This window comes from Poromitra crassiceps (assembly GCF_964638095.1).
Source record: "Poromitra crassiceps genome assembly, chromosome: 3".
NCBI lineage: Eukaryota > Metazoa > Chordata > Actinopteri > Beryciformes > Melamphaidae > Poromitra > Poromitra crassiceps.
Genome location: NC_139625.1, coordinates 87,164,555 through 87,190,338, shown reverse-complemented (window position 1 = coordinate 87,190,338; position 25,784 = coordinate 87,164,555). Strand labels below are relative to the sequence as shown.

Sequence of the window (25,784 nt, the reverse complement as noted above, 5' to 3'; positions counted from 1 at the left end):
AATGATGATTAATGACTTTTGCTGCAAATCGGATTTGCCTGTAATGTGAACATGGCCTATCAGCCAATGCCATTGTTATGGCAACATGCATGGATCTGTATATTCTCTGGAATAGTTGGAATGCAGTGAACATTTGTTAAGTGTGACGTGGTGATTTGTTCTAAATAAACCTGAACTTCTGAACATCATTTGATGATCTTTTCTTCCCATGTTCTTAAATTCTAATCATGATCAATCATACCAGTGCAGGGATACTCAACTTGCTTTGCCCGGGGGCCACTTTTGCAAAATGACAGGAGGCCAGGGGCCAGTTAAAAAATTATATTATTATAATATAATTATATTAATATATATATAATATATATTAATATAATTATAATTATATTAACTTTTCTGTAGCGGATTGTAGGTTTTTGGGGTGACAGCCAGAATTTAGCCTGACGATTTTAAATGTTTACGATTTTTTACACTCTGCCATGAACCCACATAGCATAAATCTGAACCACCAAGCAGAATGTAAACAAGCAATAATCAAGAGTGGGAATGCAAACACAATATCCAGTGTATTGGAGGTAGCCTACTGTACAACAAAAGTTAGAAATTCAGTTTATTGAGTTCAATTCAGATCCTTTATTGATTTGTTTGGGAAGAGTGTTTACTCTGAACACCTCCTCAGACACTGCATCATCCCCAACTGGGTTCTCATCCGGCACGGGCGTAGACCTCCCAGACGAGCTGGCCATTGAAGATCAACCAGACGAGCTGTCGAGTGGGGTCTCGACACCCAAGGGAATTGCGTTTGTCGCCGGTGAGCCTCCCCAAATGGACTCACACAGATCAAAATACAGCAGGACCACTCACCCATGGCCACTTGTCCTGCCAGAGTCAACTGCTTGCCTGTATTTGAGCCGTATGGCCTTCAGCTTGGTAGTCAATTGACCTGTGAACACAAAACACAACTCTGTTAGCCCTTCTGTTGTGCTAGAACCTGAACAATCAAAACCTCTCAAGTTAGCTTAGCTAACAAGGCTTCATATCTTAGAAAGCAGCTACAGTACATGATCATGATAAACCAATGGCCACCATTTCATTCAACTCTGGCGGGCAGTAAAATAAATAACGACATGTTATGGGTCAAGCGTGACATGGCATATTGGCTGTTAATAATAGTATGATATACTGCATAGCAAATAGAGGCCTTGCATGGGATGTTTGTGTAGGCCTAATCTAGCCTGGGTAAACCCAGCCTCCAGGTGACCTCTATCTATGTGACTGATAGCACATAGATAGAGGTCACGTGGAGGCTAGGTTTACCCAGGCTAGGCCTAATCCTTCTCCAGTTTTATACAAAGCAATACTACAAGAAAGCAACAAGCAACCTTCCCCCTTTTTTTCATGACATGTTTGCATATGGTTACCAATTTCATAACTACTCCACACGCAGCTCTAGTCTCCTCAGACCACCCCATTCCCGTACTTTTCAATCCCAGTTCAGTATACTCTACAGAGGGTCCAAGATATGGAATTCTTTGCCCTCACATCTTTTGGATTTCTCTTCACAGAAGTTCAAAAGCGCATTGAAATCACTTCTCCTAGCTAATAAATATTTTCCATATGGGCTGCCTATACAAACTGTGGTCTAATGGCTGTCTCTAAACATAGCTTGTTTTATTTTTGTTGTCTTTTGTTCATTTTCTTGTAATTCTTTTACTCTTCTTACAAAAACTTGAAGCTATACAGCATACAGTAAATGCCCACTTTAGTGTTTAGCATTTATTCCACTTGTATGCATTATGTGTGTGTGTGAGTGTGTGTGTGTGTGTGTGTGTGTGTGTGTGGGGTGGGGGGTGTGGGGGGTGTGGGTGGAGGGATGGGAGGGGGGTATTTTATACTGATGAAAATCTGATGATAATACGCTACCTGGAGAATGCCACACCTAAGCCCCTGGAGGGTTTTTAGGCAATTCTCCTGCACATTCAATGCTGATTATATATTGTATTCTTTTGTAATTGTTTTTATATGTGTAAATAAACAACAACAACAACAACAACAACAACAACAACAAAGCGTTTACCTAACGTTACTCTTAACTTCATGAAACACGATCCCTTCCAACTGAAACTATTGGACTATTAGCTGAAACATTATAGCTACTAGGCCCACATACCTTTTGTGACGTCTTCCTCTTGTGTGGGAACTGCTTTCCCATTGTTGGCGCTTCCTCTGGTGACGGGTCATTTTCGTGGAAGTGGACCAAAATGTGGCTGTATTTACTCTGACACGACTCCCAGTCAACACCTCCGAGGGTATCTGCTGCTTTATAGTCAAGTGTGACTCTCAGACTCCACTGAAGGTGTTGCATAGCTGCTACAAAGAGTGCTTTATTTTGAAAGAGCAGCAGAGGAAGGTGTTGCATAGCTGCTACAAAGAGTGCTTTATTTTGAAAGAGCAGCAGAGGAAGGTGTTGCATAGCTGCTACAAAGAGTGCTTTATTTTGAAAGAGCAGCAGAGGAAGGTGTTGCATAGCTGCTACAAAGAGTGCTTTATTTTGAAAGAGCAGCAGAGGAAGGTGTTGCATACAGTAGCTGCTACAAAGAGTGCTTTATTTTGAAAGAGCAGCAGAGGAAGGTGTTGCATAGCTGCTACAAAGAGTGCTTTATTTTGAAAAAGCAGCAGAGGAAGGTGTTGCATAGCTGCTACAAAGAGTGCTTTATTTTGAAAGAGCAGCAGAGGAAGGTGTTGCATAGCTGCTACAAAGAGTGCTTTATTTTGAAAGAGCAGCAGAGGAAGGTGTTGCATAGCTGCTACAAAGAGTGCTTTATTTTGAAAGAGCAGCAGAGGAAGGTGTTGCATAGCTGCTACAAAGAGTGCTTTATTTTGAAAGAGCAGCAGAGGAAGGGGTTGCATAGCTGCTACAAAGAGTGCTTTATTTTGAAAGAGCAGCAGAGGAAGGTGTTGCATAGCTGCTACAAAGATTGCTTTATTTTGAAAGAGCAGCAGAGGAAGGTGTTGCATAGCTGCTACAAAGAGTGCTTTATTTTGAAAGAGCAGCAGAAGAAGGTGTTGCATAGCTGCTACAAAGAGTGCTTTATTTTGAAAGAGCAGCAGAGGAAGGTGTTGCATAGCTGCTACAAAGAGTGCTTTATTTTGAAAGAGCAGCAGAGGAAGGTGTTGCATAGCTGCTCCAAAGAGTGCTTTATTTTGAAAGAGCAGCAGAGGAAGGTGTTGCATAGCTGCTACAAAGAGTGCTTTATTTTGAAAGAGCAGCAGAGGAAGGTGTTGCATAGCTGCTACAAAGAGTGCTTTATTTTGAAAGAGCAGCAGAGGAAGGTGTTGCATAGCTGCTACAAAGAGTGCTTTATTTTGAAAGAGCAGCAGAGGAAGGTGTTGCATAGCTGCTACAAAGAGTGCTTTATTTTGAAAGAGCAGCAGAGGAAGGTGTTGCATAGCTGCTACAAAGAGTGCTTTATTTTGAAAAAGCAGCAGAGGAAGGTGTTGCATAGCTGCTACAAAGAGTGCTTTATTTTGAAAGAGCAGCAGAGGAAGGTGTTGCATAGCTGCTACAAAGAGTGCTTTATTTTGAAAGAGCAGCAGAGGAAGGTGTTGCATAGCTGCTACAAAGAGTGCTTTATTTTGAAAGAGCAGCAGAGGAAGGTGTTGCATAGCTGCTACAAAGAGTGCTTTATTTTGAAAGAGCAGCAGAGGAAGGTGTTGCATAGCTGCTACAAAGAGTGCTTTATTTTGAAAGAGCAGCAGAGGAAGGTGTTGCATAGCTGCTACAAAGAGTGCTTTATTTTGAAAGAGCAGCAGAGGGGGAAAGCGTTGGGTTCAGATTCATCAGTAGTATTTGTTCACCGTGTACATCTTAGCCGATGGGACATGAGCCAAACTAAACAGTCAAAGTACACACCAAATACATTTTTCCCAAAGATGGTTTGTGTCATTTTGGTAGTTCTTATCGTATCTAATGTATGTTCAAATGCAAAGAAAAATCGGATAAGTTTGTTTTTAAATAGTTAGTTGATGTTCTAAGTATTCCGCGCCGCTACGCACTCTCAAACCTCCGTCAGACGGCGGCATGGCTGGGAGGGCTCAGCTGAACTCTACTACGCAGACTCCGGTTACAAATAACATCAGACAAGCAAGATGGCACCTTGCTGAAAGGAGATATTGTTGCTTCATTGTTGCATAACGTGGTAGGAAGTAAAGATTCGTTGTCCTTTTAATGTTTTATAGAGTCAATATATCAGACTTGTTGACTAATCTCCCAAAATGTTGGCGTGTTTTTTTAAGTGCCCTATTTTGGGATCAAGAAGGTGACTGTCACCTAATAGGTGACTATAGTTGACATCCTTGCTACAGTGTAACAGCCACCTCCACATCCTACCAGTCCCAGCACCTACCCACTCTTCCCAGCACGCAGCCCTCTGCGTGGCCTCCTCCGCCTCACACTGCTCCTCCTCGGCCTTGGCCCGAGCCTGCTGCCTGAGCCTCTCCTCGGCCCTGCTCCTCTCCTCCTCCTCCACCTCCTGGCTGCTGGGCCCATAATTCCTGGGCCGGCCCACTGTCTGGATGATCTTCTGGGTCAGCAGCAGGTAGTCGGAGTCGTCACCGGTGCTGTTCTCTGGACAGGGAGAGAGCGAGAGAGAGACTGTGAGAGAGAGAGAGAGAGAGAGAGAACCATAGACGTTGGAAGTGGGGGTGCGGCCGCTGCACCCTTGCCAGCTGCACTTTTCTATATAAAGAATTGATGCTTAAATTTGACTTTAATTTCTGTGTCTTTCATAGTTCCTTAGAACACATACGCTTTATTGATTAAGCCTGTCTCAAAATCAAAATGAACATCGATCATCATGGAACTTTAACATTAATATCGATGTAACGTTCCAGGCGCAGCACAAAAGCAATTAACTCATTCACCGCCAGTTTAGGACTGCCAATATTTAGCACAGGCCAAAGATTTTCATAATTGTTGGTCATATTTCAAGACCCACAGTAAATTATCTATTAGCACCAGAGTGATTTGCAATACCTCAAAATGAAGATGTACGTCTCTGGGTTCACCAGGAAAAAAAAAGTGAGCTTTTAGCATGTTCTGTACTCTACTTATAGCCATTTATATACACCCTGTTTTCACCCAAAAGGTCTCTCTGAGAAAAGAAATTGCAGAAAATGGCATTTATGTACAGCACACAATATCAGGCAGAACTCGCTCTCAATTCTTTTATTTTGAACTGTATTGACATCAGACATGTAAATATTATTCATTATGACACAAATGACAAAAAAAAAAATATATATATATATATATATATATGAAGTGCTTTTTTTACATTCAACAATACAGTTTGCTCAGTGTGAGTGAGTGTACAGACAGACACACAGACAGACAGACAGACAGACAGACAGACACACACAGACACAGACACACACACACACACACACACACACACACACACACACACACACACACACACACACACACAGAGAGAGAGAGAGTTCTGTCCACAGCTGCTGCTAGATCGCACCTCCTTCCCCCTCCTTCCCCATCAGCGTTTTGCCTCCTCTGCTGCTCGTTTTCCTCCTCTCGTTCGGGCTGGGACGAATGCTGCCACACGACACAGGAACGGGTCCGCGGCTTGGCTTTGGGACCAGGCGCTGCTGGAACCGGATCGATCATGTTCGTCACGGGTTTGACTAGGCAATCCAGGTTCGCCCTGCAGCAAGGCAGCAGTGCAGCGCGCCGAGAGGCGTTTCAATGGCGTTTTTTCCTCTGTACAAGGAAGCGCGTTTCTCTGTTTTTCCTCCTTTCCTCCTTCTTTCTCGTTTCAAACAACAGCTGCGGTATGTGTTTGATAACGTGCTGTCGGCTTGACTTTGAGGTTAGGGACCCGTGTCTGTGTCACAGGCTGGGTAAGTGTTTGAACTAAGCGCTGCAGTAATAAAACCAAAAACACGTCAAACACGTCATTGGCGGGGAGGGCTATTTCTGATAACACGTCAAAGACGTCTTTGGCGGTGAATGAGTTAAACCACAGTGAAGAATGTACCGCCAGCGCATTTATTGAAAGTAGTGAGCAGGGAGACGCACATAATCAATTAACGTTATGAATTGCAAATGCACAAATGGACCAAACGATGGCCAATTTGTGGCAACGTGATGGACAAAAGAAGCACAAAAGAAGCGCAAATGTGTCTCCAGTAGAGCAGGAAATGTTGGTGGCAGAGAAAAGCCCAAACATCTGCTGGAAGAGATCACTCTGGAACGACAGGCTACAACAAATAAAAGTGAAATGATATGAGAAGGTGAACCCAAATGTTTACCATAACCCAGCGAGCACAAACTGTTTTTTCAACGTTGATTTTTAGCTGAAATCTATTATTACCATTAGTTGCTGTCCTCCTAGAGTGACCTAGTTTACTTAGAAAACATATCTATTGCATGATAACAACTCAGGTAGGAGCAATAACGTTTATCTACATGGTGCGCCTCCACCAGTAATGTTACATTCCCACAGATATTGCTTGCAGACTACAACCAGTCTAGTTCAAAACCACTAATATAAAGTTCCATATTGTTTCAGCCTACGTGGATAGCAACATAACTCTGCACTGGGACGCTGTTTCTATTTTTTTGCCTCTGGTTGCTATGGTTTCCATATTTCCGATCCTCCCGACACCACAAGCACATGAACACCCGCGCGTCGGAAACGACTGGCCAACTCGGAAAATGGAACCATCCGAGGAGCACATGAATGCACGATGAGTGGCTGGGCCGGTGCAGAGCAGGAGATGTGATTGGGCCAGCCCAGACACAGAGGGGGAGGGGCTGATCCTATGATTGCCCGGCCCAGTGTCACTCAGTAGAAAATGAACCAATGGGCCACTTCATCTTCTATTTATGGCATACTGGGCCGGTTGCTGGAGTTTGAGCGGCCGCGTGGTCCTAGTGCCTGCCACATCTCAGTTCCTTTAATATAACATTATTCTTTTTACTTCAAAAAGTGCAGGGGACAAATACTGCCTTCTTAAAAAGTGTGTGGGGGGGGACTTGTCCCCTGTGTCTCCCCCCAGCTACGTCCTTGGCCTAACCCATTGGATGAGCAGCGAGAGCCTGAGTGAGACACAGGTGTCAAAGGGAGGAACGGAGACCTGGTGAAGGTCACACACCTCTCCAGGGCACAGAGAGTTTATTACACATTATCTGCTGTTTACATCAAGGCTATGCCACTCACATATTGGCTCATAATAGGTTTCAGCAAATCGAGACAAGAGTGCGTGAGCGTGCGTTTTCCATTTTATAAATTATATTAATACTCTGCATATTGAGTGCACATTCTGCTCCTCTGCCAATGATGCGTAAATGGTGTATTTTAAAATCAGCATACCCATTTAAGCCTGATTGCAGTTATAATAGCGATGCAATCTAATGTAGGTGTAATGTGTAGATGCCAGTGGAGGTCTTGTTGGAGCCATTCTGTGCGCAAAATGATAACACGTGCTTTTCCTATAGGTCAATTCCGTGGCGTAGGTGAGCTGTCCGAGTGGCAGCATGACGTTACACTACACCACACATGGGTAAAATACGGCCCGCGGGCCGCGATGGAATTGCAAAGCTTTTTTTTTTTTTTTTACACACACAGTGCACCTGAACGCAACATGCAAGATACCCACTGAATAAGTGTCCAAATGTTCATGTCATTCTGGCCAATACTCCACTTCTGTTATAGCATTTCAGTCTGGAATATGGAATCTTTCAATGCACTTTATGACTAAAAGGCTACATTGAAGTAGAAATTTAAATAACTCAAATAACTCATTGGTTTTGGATTTATTTAGCTTCAAGACTGCATTTTTGTTCGTGTGACCCTCAACACAGGCTTTGATCATCCCGGGACACTTACTGATACTTATGCTTAAATTAACCCACTCATATTCTGATTTATTTCAAGAAAAACATTTCAGCTAGTGGAAATTCTAATTGGCTGGTAACTTTAAAATCTAGCAGCCATATTGGCAGGTGGTCAAAAAAGTTAATTTCAAGCCCTGAGAGCAGGTGGTGACATAGGAGTGAGTGAGAAAAGGATCAAATATTGGTGGTTAAGACCAGTGTTGGGGGTAACACATTACAAAAGTAACATATTACATGTAATATATTACTTTTAGCAGTAACTCAGTAATATAACTTATTACTTATAGTATTTCAGTAATATTATACCAGTTACTTTGTCAAGTAACTCAAGTTACAAATTTAGTTACATTTTATTAAATCAAAGCACATATTTAAAAAAGATACAATCATTTCCTAATCAAACTGTTTGTTTTTATGCAAATAACCACTATAGATGACAATAACAAAGGAAAAGAATAACATTTAGAATTTTGGATTGTTTACACTGACTTCAAGGCGGTTGAAATTATTTGTTTGGGATGGTTCCGGGGCAGCGATGTCATTCTGCTGCTGCTGTTGTTTTGCTAAAAGTAATGCAATAAGTAACGAGTTACTCTACACAGAAAGTAATATTGTAAAGTAACTTATTACTTTCAAATGAAAGTAACTAGTAATATGTAGTATATTACATTTTGAAAGTAACTTGCCAGACACTGGTTAAGACTGAATAATGACATCACAACTGTTAATTTAAAATGAGTTATTCCTCTAAACCTGGCTTCATATGCACCAAATTGTTCGCGCTGGCGCCGTTCGGCCGTCAGCAAAACCTGGTAGCGAGGACATTTTTTGTGGCCCTCTCTATCATCAAAGTTGTCCATCCATGGGTTACGGCATGACAATATTTGTTCGGCCCCCGGCAACAATCTGGGTTTCTCATGTGGCCCCCCATGAAAAATAGTTGCCCACCCCTGCACTACACGGACAGGTGCGGACACCACGGAGGAGTCGTAGTTCTGTTTATACTAGTTTCTGGAGTACGCATGGACTTGGAGGACGCGTGGGGAGAGAGAAGGAGCGAGGGAGTGAGTGAGTGAGGAGCAAACTAAGTAGCCTAATAACTAGCAGATCTGAAAACCTTGTAGGCTAATCAACTGTGTGGGAAGTGAGAACGTTGCTAAAAGGAGGAGTGCTTGAGCAGAACTAGTTTTCATTTAAATGTACAAAAAATGTGTGCGAGATGCAGGCGGTTGCAACCGGCTACCATACCAAAGCATTGGAAATCAGACCAGAACAATGTTTTATAATAAACATTGAAAGGCATTCAAATAAAAGATTAGTTCTGTGTTATAATTAAAAATATAGTTAATATTTAAATCCCTTCATGCATTTTTGGCTACGGCCAATAGGGGGTTCAGTGAACTTCCTGAACCAACGCAAACTTCGCCCATGAGCGGCACAGTGCAAATTATATCATGATAAGTATCATAATAATTGTAGGAGCTAGGTATGATTGTGTGTTATTACTGTATGATGAATTGTTGGTCACATACGGGGATTTGAGTCACCTGTCACTGTCACATACGGGGATTTGGGTGACGTGGTATTGGCGGCACGGTTCGTAGTAAAATCAGCTGTTTACCTGCTTGCTTGGGGTTTTGTGAATGGAGAGAGGGTGAGAGGGGGAAGTCTCACTTTGCTGATTGCTATCGTTTACGTTGCCTAGATCGCTGTTTTGGATGCAATTCATGGATGTTTCACGCTGTATGTTCACCTGCAATAAATCTGCAAAACGTAACTTTCTTTGGATCAGTGATTTTTCGTACTCGACAGCCAGCGCGTCGGGCCAGGTCAGTCCCCCAATTAGCCTCTCGGCGACTAATTTTTGGGCTTTGATAGTCGCCTATAATAATAATAATAACTTTATTATTAATAAATAACTTTCACAAGAATTGCAGTAAATCCACTGCATCGTACTATTGTCTTGATACGAGTAGCCTACTGACAGTAGTTGTACATGCAAACATAGCAAGGCACACATTATTGTCACAACTCTCCATAATTTACACTATACAATAAGGGGTTTACCCTCACTCAGTCAGAAGGAAAAACTCCTAAAGGTAAACTTTTAACTGCTTATTAAACAGTCTACATGTAATACTGATGCCTCACATCTTACCTACATCAGCAAATGAGACGAGGAGATGTGCGATCTCTATATTGATATTCTAAATGTCTGTGCGCTGCCCGGGCAGAGCGTCCGTCACGTGTTACGTTCATGTGGAACTGGTTGTAATTTTTGTTCCAGCTGGCGAATGAACAGACATCCGTATAGAGTCTGACAGACAGACCCTCTTCTAGACGCCTCACCTTAGTGGCCACACTGTAAAAAGTTGTTCCATTGTGACACAAACCTCTCTCAGCTTTTGTGAATAGTGTTAATTTGTCTTCTCTCTGTTTTTTTTTTAGAGTTTTACTAAGAGTGAGAATCTATAAGTGCAATATAATGTTGTAAGGAAGGGGCAGGACTAGATAAGCTTCTTTCTGCCCCTTCTCGGACCAAACTTGATATCATATTGTTATTTCTCTTTCTTTTTTATACATATTTTTTTTTTATCCAAAGATTGTGATATCTGTACCTGCTGGTTTGAGACAAATAAAAATCAATCAATCAATCAATCAATACACCGTAGCCTTTAAAGCTGTTCACTGGCAATACTGTAATTACCCATGCGTTGAGGGACAATGTCCAGTTCATGGAAGTAGTTGAGGACGGTCTCGTCCTCCACGTTGAGCTCCCTGTAGCTGGCCAGCCGTCGCAGGAAGTCTTCCTGACGGTAGGAGGTTTCCTGTACCAGCCGCTCAGGCAGGTTCAGCACCCGATCCTTCAGGAAGGTGTCAGAGGAATCCAGACACAAGACAAACTCTGCAGCACAGACAGAGGACACTGTTACAGAGGCATCTAGACACAAGACAAACTCTGCAGCACAGACAGAGGACACTGTTACAGAGGCATCTAGACACAAGACAAACTCTGCAGCACAGACAGAGGACACTGTTACAGAGGCATCTAGACACAAGACAAACTCTGCAGCACAGACAGAGGACACTGTTACAGAGGCATCCAGACACAAGACAAACTCTGCAGCACAGACAGAGGACACTGTTACAGAGGCATCTAGACACAAGACAAACTCTACAGCACAGACAGAGGACACTGTTACAGAGGCATCTAGACACAAGACAAACTCTGCAGCACAGACAGAGGACACTGTTACAGAGGCATCTAGACACAAGACAAACTCTACAGCACAGACAGAGGACACTGTTACAGAGGCATCTAGACACAAGACAAACTCTGCAGCACAGACAGAGGACACTGTTACAGAGGCATCTAGACACAAGACAAACTCTACAGCACAGACAGAGGACACTGTTACAGAGGCATCCAGACACAAGACAAACTCTGCAGCACAGACAGAGGACACTGTTACAGAGGCATCTAGACACAAGACAAACTCTACAGCACAGACAGAGGACACTGTTACAGAGGCATCCAGACACAAGACAAACTCTACAGCACAGACAGAGGACACTGTTACAGAGGAATCTAGACACAAGACAAACTCTGCAGCACAGACAGAAGACACTGTTACAGAGGCATCTAGACACAAGACAAACTCTGCAGCACAGACAGAGGACACTGTTACAGAGGCATCTAGACACAAGACAAACTCTACAGCACAGACAGAGGACACTGTTACAGAGGCATCTAGACACAAGACAAACTCTACAGCACAGACAGAGGACACTGTTACAGAGGCATCCAGACACAAGACAAACTCTGCAGCACAGACAGAGGACACTGTTACAGAGGAATCCAGACACAAGACAAACTCTGCAGCACAGACAGAGGACACTGTTACAGAGGCATCCAGACACAAGACAAACTCTACAGCACAGACAGAGGACACTGTTACAGAGGCATCCAGACACAAGACAAACTCTACAGCACAGACAGAGGACACTGTTACAGAGGCATCCAGACACAAGACAAAGGCCCTGGCCACACTGATCCTAGTAGGGCAGTCCCCGAATACCATTTTTGGGCTTCGAAGCTTCAATGACAAGTATTTCGAATAGATTTGAAGCTCTTGATGTACTCTTTAAGAGTGCAGATGTACAATCACAGGCCAGTTCTAGGTTCTAGTTCTAGGCCTTTTCTAGCTGGCAGCATGAACACGTTTGTGTGTGAATTTCTTGCTGTTGAAGATGAATGAAAATGAGAAGAGAGGACAGACCTGGGATAATATTCTTGTTGTATGGGGGAATCTTGGATCTTTCATCACCTGGTTCGTCCTCTTCAGCTAAAAAGACGAATAAATAAATAAATAAATATTAGCTTGAGATAATAAGCTATGCTTTTTTGTGCCTTTAAGATATTTTGGGGGATGCCGCTTTGTCAAGCCCCTTGAGGGCTTTTTGGAATCTCCTTGCATGTTTTCTTTTATTTAAATTGCATTTGATGGTGTCTTTGTATGCCGATTATTTTAATATGTGCTAAATAAATACAAATACAAAAATAATGCTAAAGCTAATAATGTAGCTAATAATGTAAAGTAGGACCAGGTTTTTGTCAGTCTCTCACCATAGAAAAGGTCCTTAGCTTGCTCGTAGGTCTTGGGAAAGGCATCCAGAACGAAGCCTTGGTTTCTGCAGGGTTTAGACTTCAGCTTATCCCTCATCACCCTGATCACAAGCTGCTCCTCCAGATGCCCTAAAGGACAACAACGCTCATTTCATCTATTGCTGGACACGGATTGACTGATTAGACCCGCTCATGCCACTACCCCGCTTCAATACTTCATGCATTATATTTTTGACATATGCTGTTTATCTGTATTCAAATTTGCTAAGAGAATCCAGCTCACATTTAATTTCTCCTTCTGTAAAAAGAGAGCTTACTCTCAGTCTGCCCCCCCTGTCAAAATGTTGATTTTGAATTGAACTGAATGAAATGTATTGTTTTAGTTTAACTATAACATATTGCCATCATCCACCACCAACCTCTGAAAGTAAAAAATAAAAAAATAAAATCGGCACGTGTGCAGGGTGGAAGATAGCAGATGACAGCCAGGGCAGACGCAGATACAATTTGCCCCGCCTTTGCGCAAGCATACGATAGGGGCCAATGTCTCTACCTCCGTTCTGATCCATACTCTTCTTCAGGGTGTCCAGGAGCTCCTGAGCTTCTGCTGCAGAGTCCTCCGTCTCTGCCTCTGGATCATCGTTCTTCACAGCAGCTTCCTATAAAAAGGGACAGAAATGTAATATCTGCATTATGTTTTCTGTCATGTCTCTGTGTGTACTGGTACTGTGTACTGATACTATATATACTATATATATACTGATAACTGTCTGTCTGTCATGTCTCTACATGTACTGGTACTTTAGGTGTCATGTCTCTGCGTGTACTGGTACTTTAGGTGTTTGAGGAGCAGCTGACCAGTTGGGCGATGGTCTCAGAGATGGTCTCTTTCAGTCTGATGTGATGGAGCTTGTAGTGTTTACAGATCTGTTCAGCCACGGTGCTCTTGCCCACTGCAGGAGGACCCAGGACACACAGACGGATGGGCTGCAGAAAACACTCCACAATGAGTCATGCATTATCTGTTAGAATATTAACAGAACCAATATCAATACCAGTAGCATTTTAATATTGGCTCCAATTCTGAAAATATTCACAGCATTGATTATACCTACATCAGTTAAAAGCAATGTTGTTTTACCCCAATGTCTGCAGGTTTTCTGTGACGATTTTGTGATGAAAATGTTTGATCAGTGAGTATAAGTTTTGCGTTGTTCACATTCCTCCTGCATTACGGGCTGCTGTCATCAACTCAGTGACCAAGACATATCTTCTTCTTTTTTTTAGGACTACTCGATGTCCACTTGACTTTATTCACAGAAACCACTTGAAAAAATCTGTCATGCAACCCTCTACTAGTAGGAGGAAGGGGTGGGGGTTGTGCAGGTATGGATGCCTAGCTGGCCATTTTTGAGTCATGCTTTGCAAATGCAGAGTAACGTTAAAATACAGAAAGTTAACTCTTTATTTTACGGGGGCATTTAAAAGCCCCCGTCATTCTAATTCCAAGGGCAATTTTACAGGCAATTTGCTCCGAACCCCCGCTAATTTCTTACCTATGGCCTAATCTATAATCTACAACATGGCTGACCAATTTGGGGCCCGTGGGCCACGTTTAGCCTAGTCTCGGTTTCCAGACATTTGGTTAGGCGGCGCCAACAGCGCCACCTAACCAGCAAACGTTTGGGAATTTCATTGTCAAAATCTGTCTCTTCGAGCCCGGCGAGAACAGCCGGCAGCAGACACGCCTACATTTATTATTAGAATTTTATTTGGTAGCGGCAATGCAATGTTTCATAGTTCCAATATAGAGCAAGACACTGATGTGCTGCAAAGAGAGTTTATACCTGTTGTTTATTTTACAAAAAAATTTCCTACCCGGAAGTGGTCCGCTTGCTACTGTGAAGTCATCAGCAGGCTCTGTAACGTAGCCTCGGGAGTCGGGCTTATCGCTGGGGGAAAGACCTCTAGCCGCCGGGGCCGGATGAAACATGTCCTATTAACAGGTTATGTTTGTTTCTAAGAGATTAATATGTTTCTCTGCAAACGCGGCGATGTTTTGCGAGACACCGGTTCTGCATGAACGTGCACTGCCCCCAGAAAGCAGGCCCGCCCACAACACTCATGATTGGTTCTCCGATGCAAGGTTTCCAACAGCACCACCTAACGTTATGAAAAGATTTAAATAATAATATTCTCAGTCGGATTAACACTTATAATCCCTTATAAACACTTATACACTTAAAGATTTAAATAATAATATTCTCAGTCGGATTAACACTTATAATCCCTTATAAACACTTATAATCCCTTATAAACAAACTTCAACGCATCATCAAAAAGGCCTCCAAAATCATTGGTTGTGACCTCCCCTCCCTGGACTCCATCTTCACCTCCCGTACAGTCACCCGTGCAGGCAAAATTGCCAAGGACCCCTCCCACCCAGCACACCATCTGTTCCAGCCTCTACCCTCAGGCAGACGCTTCAGGTCCATCCACCCCAAAACCACCCGCTTCAAGGACAGCTTTTTCCCAACAGCCATACGAACCCTGAACTCTATCGGACCCCCACTTCCTCTCCCCCCTTAGGCCTCACACCCTCTAAACACCTGTTGGACTGTTTGACTTGTTTGTGTGCTGTATTTATGTATTTATTGTTGGGAAGAGGGGTTAAATGTTAAATGTTAAATGTTAAATGTATTCATGTATGTCCTGTCTTTTGCAGAGCTTCACAGTAAACTGTACTGAAACTAAATACCACCAACCTGGTTGTGTGGCAATAAAAGTATCTTGTAAAAGTATCTTGTACTGAGTCTACGTTTAGCCTGCCCCCTCCATTTGTTTTGGCCCACCATGGAGTTGACAAAAAAATTAAAAATAAATTGCAGCTAATATTACCGTCCTTCGGAGGCTGTAGCGGGCTCATTTTTAGAGCTAGTGTGATGGTTCTTATACCATTATGAAGCTAGAAAACCTAAGGAATCGATTGGTACCATGTCAGCCTAGCTTGTCGGCAAGGGGAGTACATAATGCTCCAAAGTTAGGCTACATTTTGGCGAGGGAAAAATTGGCACGGCCATTTTCAAAGGGGTCGCTTCACCACACCTCAAGATATCTGAAAGGGTTACATACCTTGAGTTGCATGCCCTTTCTGACAGAAAGGTGTATGTCCCTTTGAAAATGTTTAAGCTTTTTTTCCCCCAATCAACTAAATCTACCTCTATTAATTTTTTTATAAAACTTTTTTTTTGTATTATTATTTTGAACATTTATATTATATTTAGAATGTAAATTGTCTATCAAATATAATACATTTTAATGTAATGTAATTTCAAATAACATCAACATTTAATTTTGGCCCACGGCCCTCCATCCAGATTAGTTTTTGGTCCTTGATAGGAAAGCATTTGGGCACCTCTGATCTACAACCTCATAAACCCTGGGACCCCAGGAAGAATAGTTCTTACTGACTAATGGAACATGAAACAACCATGTAAACTTAGAATTCAAGTAAATTCAATAAAAGGATAAAACATCAAATTTTCAGTTGCATGTTTTTGTGACAGTATGGCGATACAGTAGTCATGTTCGGATTCACTCACTCACTCACTCACTATTCCCAATATAGTGTTTATTATAGTGAACTATATGGGAAATGATCAAGCGAGTTTTGGACACTACCTCACTCTTCTTCTGCTTTGGTAAACACAACAGTATTGCATTGTGGTATATGGGAGCAAATGTAGGGTACATTCGCTGTTCACTAGAATTTGTAGTGCATTGTGGGTATTTTATAGTGGACTGGTGAATCAAATTAAGAGCTGAGAATTACAGACACTAGTAAAAAATGGTGAACACACTTTATAGTCCACTACTGTATTTCTGTAATAGGGACTGGTTTCAAACACAGGGCGAGTGTGTGGTGTGAATTTCCTGTAGGTCCAGTACATACCAGCAGTCCCCGGGTCTGCCGGAACTCCTCCACCACCAGCTCTATGTTCTCCAGAGGACCTGCCTCACAAGCCCAAGTCAGGCTGGGGAACAACTCTTTGAGGTATACAGCCTCCATGCGAAGGTTGACAGACATGGAATCAATTTCGATTTGCTGGAGGGGGAAAGTTATGTGTTAATAACATCTTTTAGGGATTTGTAGAGTTGTCAGTTAGGGTTGTCTATGGAAGGAGTCAGCCTCCACAATTCTGACGTACAGTACATGACTATAAACTGTGTTTATTGTAACTTGGTTTAACAAACGCTCAAATCCTGCATGAGGAAGGCATCCTCAAATGGCTTTTTCTGGATCTTCCCTGGTCCAAGTGCAGAGGCAACCGTCTGGTGGAGAAAAGAGTAGTGTATCAATCAATCTATTGTATACTATGTATGTATGTATGTATGTATGTATGTACGGTATGTATGTATATGAAAGAGATGTATATTTTGAGAGGGAACCAAGCAGAATTTCGCTCGTGATACTTGTACCATGTAGTGACAATAAAGTTTATCTCATCTCATATATATATGTGTGTGTGTGTGTGTGTGTGTGTGTGTGTGTGTGTGTGTGTGTGTGTGTGTGTGTGTGTGTGTGTGTGTATGTATATATATATATATATACTACAGTATGTACCTACATATCTACAAAAGTATGGTATAAATATACATGTAGGGGAGGGAGTATATCCACACAAAGAGGCTGGGATGATGTTGGATAATGTAATAACCATAGACTGTAAAAATAAGGTAATAACTTGTCAGAATATAATAAGATGTCTGTGAAACAGACTCAAAAATAACGTATACCTGATATTGTAATACTTCCTGATAATGTAATGCATTATTACAAGTATTACATCCAGTTCTAAGGGGTCTAACCTTTTTTTTTAAGATTACATTCTGAAGATGTTTTTACATTACATTTAAATGGTTTCATTACATTTTCAACCCATTCAGAGGGCTTTTAAGTTACACACCTTCATAATGTCCTCCATGGTGTTGTTGGAATCGTCCACAGCCAGCAGGTAGTGTGGTTTGGGCTTATGGTCAATGATGGTCTGAATCACACTTGAAAGCCAACAAATGACAATGTTAGCTCTGAAATATACTCAAATATCATCAGACAGAGAAGGGGATACAGCTCATCTCTAGTGGTTGGGACAGCTGATTCCTTTTGGATATGTCATTACGCACAGCCTTGCCACGCCAGGACATCAAATTCTGCTGCTAGAATTGGGTATTATTAGCAGATAATTCAATGAGGCAATCAACTATAACTCACTGAGAAACTTTTGTCACATCGCAAAGAGTGAAATGAATTGAGAAAACATGTTGGACAATGGACATAGGCTATTCACCTTCACCTATCCCATAACCGTGAGGGTCGTTGGCAACACAGACGATCTGTCAACAAGCTCTCTCCATCTCTCTTTGTCCTCGGCACGAGTGAGTCCACTCTATTACGCATGGAGAGAATTACAGCATATTGCATGCCTCTCATGAACAGCGATTGCAAGACGGGAATCCGATTGGTTTTATTGATCTAACGCCCCCGGCATTGCCTGGCCACACCTGTGAATAATTCTGGTACTTAAGACCGCCCAAATCCCGTTTGCGCTGGCATTTTGGGGGCGCAGATGATTTGGCACGGCTCTAATTTGCGCCTGCGGCACGTGCCGTGAACGTTTCCGCATCCCCGCCGAGAATTGCATCCCCACCATATTTCAGGGCTGTTTTAACTTAGAAAACAGGGAGGTCACATCTACCCAGACAATTATATAACTTTTAAACAGTTACATTTCTGTATAAATCATTACAATATGCTCTCGTGAGGTGGGGATGTGTTTAGCTGCTGCCGCGTAGTGGTTGCAAAAATCGGCATAACACCTGGACACTAGTGCAATGCGGACTATTTTCCCTGCCTTAAGGCATGTGCAAACAGGTGCGCAAATAGGGGATATCGCCTGTACCAAGATAGGGCCCCATATCTTGTCTGTGTGTGTGTGTGTGTCTGTCTGTGTGTGTGTGTGTGTGTGTGTCAAGTCAAGTCACTTTATTTGCCATTTACAGTAGGGACTGCATTGGAATTGGGGTGCTAGGAGCTTAAAAACATACATAACAAATCACAGGACAGCATATAAAAACATTTAGATACCGTGTAAAAGAATAAAAGGAATAAAAAGGTTAAAATTTTAAAAAGATAAAAAGAGACAAGTGCATATTGGATAGAGCCGAGTTCACCAGCTCAAGTTTTAAAGTGCAAGATAATTAAAGTGCACATGAATTAAGATAGATAAGGTGCCTATGCATAGAGGCAACATTGCATGTACAGTTAGGTATAAGACATCTTATACAAAGGAAAAGCAACAAAAAGTAAGGCATGGTCTACAGCTTGGCGGGTGTAGGATCTAGCGTTTGGTATTAACATTCAGACTGCGTACCGCACTTGGAAAAAAGCTCTTTGCAAAACGAGTGGTAGAGCATTTCATAGAGCGGTAGCGTCTGCCGAGGGGAAGTAGGTTAAAGAGGTTAGCGGCTGGGTGACCTGCGGGGTCTCTAACAATGCTAGAAGCACGGGCCAGAAGTCTAGAGCTGTAGAGCTCCTCTAATGCAGGCAGGTCGGCCCCGGTTGCCCTGCGAGCACGGCGCACAACTCTGTTTAGAGATGTTTTCTCCTTCACAGTAAGATTACCAAACCATACGGTGAAAGAGCTGGTGAGGATACTCTCGATGATACATCGATAAAAATTAAGGAGGACCTGACTGTTGTGGGTAAAATGCTTCAGTCTTCTTAAGAAGAAGAGCCGTTGCTGAGCCTTTTTGATGACTGTTTTAGTATTGGAGTGCCAAGTGAGTGTGTGTGTGTGTGTGTGTGTGTCTAACCTGGCCAGGTCATTGATGTGAATAGTGGGGACAATGTTGTTGCCCTCTCCAAAGACAGGTATTGCATGTGCCTGACCCAGCCATGACATCTAATACAATCAAACAGAATATCAGAAGAGTAACTAAACCCCAAACCTGAAACCTCATGTTAAAAACAGTGATATAGAGTAGTCATAGCCAGATGCCAATGACGCCTTCAGGCGCAATGGATGGTTTTATAGGGGTTCATTTTGAGAAAATAGACATTGTCCAGTTGGTGCGCTGCAGGGAGCAGCTTGGCATAGTGTGAGATTCCTCGTTCTCACACAACCCCAACATTCTGATTCATCATCGACAAAATCTACATACTGGGACTATAAAACAGGATCGTGCTCATACTGGAAGCCACAGGTAGATGTCAGATCTCACCTTGAAAAAGAAGTGGAAGACTTGCTCTCCCATCCCGTACTGAAGTCCTGATGCCACCACGTACGTTGAGAACACCGTGCGTTTCTAAAAGCAACAACAATAATCTGTCCACGTGATGTGTTCTTACGCAAAAAAAATTACGATGCACAGGAATTTCAAACTAACCGTTTTCCCCATTTTGACCGTCAGTTTTTCCAGGTCGATGTGGCGTTGGAAGTTGGGATGTGTTCTTCTTCTCCTGTAGTCTTCATCGGTGAAAGGAATCTCCGGTTCATCCTATTACAACACACAGACAACACAGAAAGAGTTGATGATCACAGTCAATTCTATGAATTTGAAAAAACTGACTAGATAACTTTATACAGTACTCGACATGTTGGGGTCAAAGTAGCCCATAACTACAGGGCCCCAACTGTGGTCCTGATATAAAAGTCCATGACTTTTCAATGACTTTCAAAATGGGCTCAGCGTGCTTAGCTAACAATTTGATTCTGCGCCAAAGATCTTACATTGATAAGAACCGAAGGCTAATAGGTTGTCCCACTCCAACATCATGGTGGCAGCGCTGTTTAAAAAAAATCACAAGAGCTTTGTCTCTTGCCTTCAAGTCCGTGCTACAGTCGGCAACCAGCGTAACGTTAGCTTAGCTCAAAGCCGCATTATTGCTTACAGTTCAACAACCGGCCAACGGATTTCAAAGCTGATGCTCCCACTGGAAAGAGCGTGACTCGAACTGGTTAACAAGCGAAACTTTTGGTCACCCAGTGCCGTTTTGAGCCTGGTGAAGTGGTTACAGGAGCAGGCAGGGGACTTAGCTAACATAGAAGTTAGCTAGCTAGTTAACATACTAGCTCATCCGTAGAATCGAAGTGACAAGACATATAACTATAACTGTAGCTATAAATATAACTATATCGTTCCATTGAGTCATACGTCATGGTTCCATTTTAGCAACAGCTTACTTTTTTAAACTTAAACACAAATTAGCTTATTTGTCAGGTTTCCCCGAGAGGGCTCGCCCGCTTTGCAGGCTCGCAAATTGCATAAAGTTACATCATTATTTCTTCTTTCTTTCTTCTCCTCTTCCCCCCTCCCCCCCGAGAATAAAATGGAAGCGAACTACACGACGCGTTCACGTACGCAGACTGTTGCGCGCGATGCAGATAAACTTCCGGTGGCGTAGTTTCAAAAATGCGAACGCGCGCGCGTGTGTGTACGCTTAACAAAATGTATATAACAGTGGCAGACGTACAGTACGCATCTTGTTGTCACGCGTGATGTTGTTTGCGCACGTCATAGTGCGCGTGCGTGCATACCAAAATGTACTATGTTAATCACGCAGGCACACACACGTTGCTGCGCGTGTCCTTTGATTTTGAGTTTGATAGGGCTCCACACACACACACACACACACACACACACACACACACACACACACACACACACACACACACACACACACTCAAGGTATCGAACTCACGGGATCAAGCGGCTTGCTGCAGGCCCAGGTCATCACTGTAGATATGAGGATGAACATCTTTGGCCGACTAAAACTGCCCATTTCTTTGTGCAGGGCTGGAAACAGCACAACACCGTCAGAACCTACTCCATTCCAGCACAGTTTTGTCCAGGGGGGCTATACCCAAAATAGGGCCGGACGATATGGTTGAAATCGATATCATGATAATCATAAGGATTTTTGTTACGATATCAATATACATGTATATCACGATATGGTTCATGTATGCAAAATCACGTTAAATAATCAAATTAATGTCCATCTCGTGGAACCGAATAGTAATAGTAAACAAACCTTAGATTTTCAAATAATATTCCTACCATACCTCATTTGATCAGTTTAAATACAATTTGCTTGTCATCATCAATTTAGACAGCAGAAAGTCTGTGTCACAATGTAGAGTTGAACAGGCATTTCTTGCCCCGGAAGTGCCCATTCAAAAATCTAATTTTCGATTTTCTTACCCGTTTTTATTTTTGCTCCAAGTTAAATGTCTTATGGTCACTCACGATACAGTAGGTCACGGGTTGGGTTTGTTCCAAGCCTTAAAACTCGTTCTATAAGGACTTTTTCTAAATGTCTATGGAGAAAATGAATGGGGAACTCACTTCCGGGGCAGGAAACATAACGGAAAGTCACGTGACTGTTGAGCTCTATTAAAATATATTCATATCATCACAATGATCCCACTGAAAGACAGTAAACAATAATATCGAATTATCGTCCACTCCTCCAGCCCTAAATCAAGCAAGTCCACACACTATCAGGCTACTATACCTTCTGAATCATATGGCAGATATTAGCAGGCATATCAATCACAGAGCAGATTACAGAAATACACACAGTAACCAGTACCCTGTACTACGAAGCTGTCTTAACAGACCCGCGATCTGTCACTTTGATCTGGTTTGACTGAACAGGATCAAAGCTATCTAGTTTAAGGATACTACGACGCTGGTTTTTTACTCGATAACTGGAGCTGGGATCTGCCTGTGCACGCGCACGTTTTTCGCTCGTGCACAGGCGCGCGTCCACGCGAAAGAGGTGCGCTAGCCAATCACATTATGAACAGCTGAGTTGATCCACGCCCACACCCATTTCCACACCCATTTCCTCGTTCAATGAAAGCACACCGTGATCAGAGTTTTAGCGGATATTTTATGTATCCGCGATTTAATGTCAGAATGAAAATCTGCGTTGGATATAGTCTGCTGAAGGGCTGTCTAAACTAGCAGCTTGTATTCACATCAGTCATTTGATTTACTTTGATCAGCGATTTCTGTCTCCTACAGCAGCAACAAATGTAAATGTGTAATCTCAGTCTATACATTTCCACAATCTGTAAGCCTATTTAGACCATAGATTTAGAAACGCATGCTCAATGAATAATGATCTCTATCACTCATGTGTGTGGTTGCACTGATCGAATAATTCATATATAAAATAGCCTAGTATAAAGCCTAATAGCCTAATATAAAAGAGAAAACTGCTGAACTGAATTGAGACGATGCGGGCATAGTTATCATTGATAAAAACTAGCCTATTTTTGCTCATATATTGGCATACAGCCTACAGGACACAGTTCCAGCTGAAACATGCAAGAAGCCTGCATATTTAGTATTGGGGCTATCCCATATTTATCCCATATCTATATTATATGTATAGGCTTTTCTGGCATGTAGGAGAATATCACCCTCACTCCATTTGAGGCTCCGTTGATGATATGCACCGCGGTGATTAATAGTGATCATATTTCTCCACGCATCGTTGAGCTGTTAAGACATAAAGTGGTAAGTAGGCTTAATTTAATTATGTAACCTACAGAGCCACGAATGTTTTTCTTGTTCTATTCTCAGTTGACTGCAATCTATTTTTCTTATGGCGATCTTATATGAATGGTGAATGACTCCAGAGAGCCGATTATATGGGTCTGTCATGGATTTTGATCTTATCCTCTGAAGCTAACCTGGTCGGGACCAGGTTAGCTTTGCAGCATGAGTTGCCATGGTGATTAGAAGTTAACTTGCTTTGTAGTACGGCTAAACCAGGGTTAAACCTGAAGTTACCTCGCTAAACCACTAATCTTGCTTTGTAGTACAGGCTACTGGTCAGCACTTAAAATGGAGCATGATGATATGACCACCTGAGACGGCCCAGGATGCCTCGTCCACCTGATCGGCATGCTGGGTAATGTTGTAGATGATGATGTCACAGTCCATCAGGTGGTGGAGAAGCTCTTCCCTTCTCGGTTGCTGGCATACAAACACAAAATCATATGTTGTAAGAAACCTGGGCTTCTACAGCAAACAGCAAAGACATCAAAAAAACTATGAAGTAAGACACAAACTGAAATATGCAGTGACCAAAAAAAGTGTTAAACAAGTCAAAACTATCTTATAGACGGTTTTAACTTGACAACAAAAACATTCTAAATTGAACCCCCGCTCACTTCCTGTTGCAGTGTTTGCTATGGACAGAACAGAAAAAAACATTCAAGTGCAGGACTGACCATTCCGTGAAAACCGTCTATACAGCTGAGCAGCGAAAACAAAAGTAACGATGTCGAGTGAATATTTCTGCAGTTTACCGAATGCTGAGAAAAAGGAAGTGCTGTGGGGTTGCGCTCTGGTGAAAACCGTCTATATTTGAGATGATTTAAAGTGGCCACCCTTTGCCTTGTTGGAAAGGCTTTGGGTTTGGGAAGAAATTCATAGCCTACATATGCATCAACTTCACTATTTATATTAAGCATCATTATATTAACATGATGTAAGTAAGTTACAGTCAGTAAGGTGTGCTCAGAGATACTTACAAAATACTCCTCTTGGACATATATTCTTTCCTCGTGGGATGTGTCGGTAACGGTCCCGACCATTTGAAAGCATCTTTCTCTGCTGTGGTCTGTGCTCGTGCTCTCCTCCTCTCCCTCACTCTCCACCTCCCCGTCACCAGCCAGAGGCGCTCCCACCACACATTCAGACAACAGCTGAATAGTGGGTAAACACACATGACGAAAAGTGGTGGAATGTACCAAAGTGCATTTACTCAACTGTACTGTACTTAAATACAATTTAGAGGTAGCCTACTTTGCGTATTTCCATTTCATGCTACTCCTACATTTCAGAGGGAAATAATATACTTTGTAGGCCTACTCCACAATATTTATTTGACAGCTTTAGCTATAACCTTACTAGTTACAAGTTATTCATCCACAAATAAATTATGATAGCCTATATTTGTATAGGTCAAGATACCCTAACCTGCCACTGCCAGCTGGTTTGTTTTCACGTGTGAAAACAAACCAGCTGCCTCGCAACGTTACCCAGCCATAGGCTATATAAAGTAAGTAAAATTAGCCTACCACTTCCACCTTAACTCCAACATTAAAGTGATTAATACATTAATGCACCAATAGCCTAATTATAGTCCAATAACATTCTGAAATGGGCCATATCATTTAACCAGATGTGGAAGGTAGGCTACTCAAGTACAGATAGGCCTATTGTAGCATGTTGTTTTTGAAGATTATTGAAAGTGTTTTTATAATGCTATAGGCTACTTTTACTCTTACTCAAGTAATTTAAATGATAGGCCTTTCTGCTTGAGTCGTTTAGACTAAATGTAGCCTACACTGAGTAGGCTAAATGGGTCAATTCAGATTCTTGCTTTGCAGCACACGATGAGGGCTTTACTTACATCAACATTTTAGACTGACATAACCCCATCCTTATCATTATCACTTGAAGAACTTTGCATAGACATGTAGCCTAATGCTACATGGACATGGACCCTGTTCATCTTCTGCAAGCATTGTGATCGCTGCGCTGCATAGCCTACTGCTCAAAGACAAATTCCTCGTTTGTAACATGATTACTCACTATTGAAATTATCTTTAATCTTTAATTATAGTTAGAAAAGTTTACCTGAGCAATACATTTGGAGGCGTATGAGTCTATGTTGTTGATAAAAACTCGTCTGGGTGCCTGTTTGACTTCCTCCATCCTCCGCTCTGACATGCTGATGTGTTTGTCCTGCTGTTGCCATGGAGCCGCGGTCTCCACACAGACACCACGCGGGAGCGCGCCCATCACGGCCATGCGCAGCAGAAGGTACGCCGGGTTCACACACACGCCTAGAGCGACGCTTAAAGCAACGCCTAAGCAACGCCTAAAATTTAGGCGTCCTTGTTAACAGACGAGAGCGTTCACACATACCGCTGCCACGCTGTGCTGAAGCCACGCTCGCGCTGTGCCTACGCTGCGCTGCATTTATCGTTTAGGCGTCTGTTCTATTTTTCAGCTCTAGGCGCGCTGAACTGTCAAGCTGGCTGTTGTTTCTGGTGGACTTGGGCCATATTTTCTACCGAGTTTGCCCAAAAGGGAGGGTGGAGCATAGTGGGAGAGGAGAGCTGTCCTTCATGTGTTCCTCTATTAACGTCTTTTCTG

The 25,784-nt window shown here is 42.5% G+C and overlaps 1 protein-coding gene across 1 annotated transcript in view; it reads right to left on the bottom strand.

Annotated features, from left to right (window-relative positions):
* Nucleotides 1-25,427, bottom strand: part of ak7b (adenylate kinase 7b) — a gene marked incomplete at both ends in the record, with an annotated part of 31,738 nt that extends 6,311 nt beyond the window's left edge. The window contains 15 exons of the mRNA XM_083633207.1: nucleotides 4,404-4,624; nucleotides 10,620-10,817; nucleotides 12,193-12,258; nucleotides 12,540-12,668; nucleotides 13,093-13,198; nucleotides 13,398-13,526; nucleotides 16,492-16,644; nucleotides 16,794-16,871; nucleotides 17,507-17,597; nucleotides 19,413-19,501; nucleotides 19,821-19,904; nucleotides 19,986-20,096; nucleotides 21,301-21,395; nucleotides 23,483-23,591; nucleotides 25,263-25,427. Coding sequence (XP_083489333.1) covers nucleotides 4,404-4,624; nucleotides 10,620-10,817; nucleotides 12,193-12,258; nucleotides 12,540-12,668; nucleotides 13,093-13,198; nucleotides 13,398-13,526; nucleotides 16,492-16,644; nucleotides 16,794-16,871; nucleotides 17,507-17,597; nucleotides 19,413-19,501; nucleotides 19,821-19,904; nucleotides 19,986-20,096; nucleotides 21,301-21,395; nucleotides 23,483-23,591; nucleotides 25,263-25,427 — 1,824 coding nt within the window. The remainder of the gene's footprint in view (nucleotides 1-4,403; nucleotides 4,625-10,619; nucleotides 10,818-12,192; nucleotides 12,259-12,539; nucleotides 12,669-13,092; nucleotides 13,199-13,397; nucleotides 13,527-16,491; nucleotides 16,645-16,793; nucleotides 16,872-17,506; nucleotides 17,598-19,412; nucleotides 19,502-19,820; nucleotides 19,905-19,985; nucleotides 20,097-21,300; nucleotides 21,396-23,482; nucleotides 23,592-25,262) is intronic.
* Nucleotides 25,428-25,784: the final 357 nt, after the last annotated feature.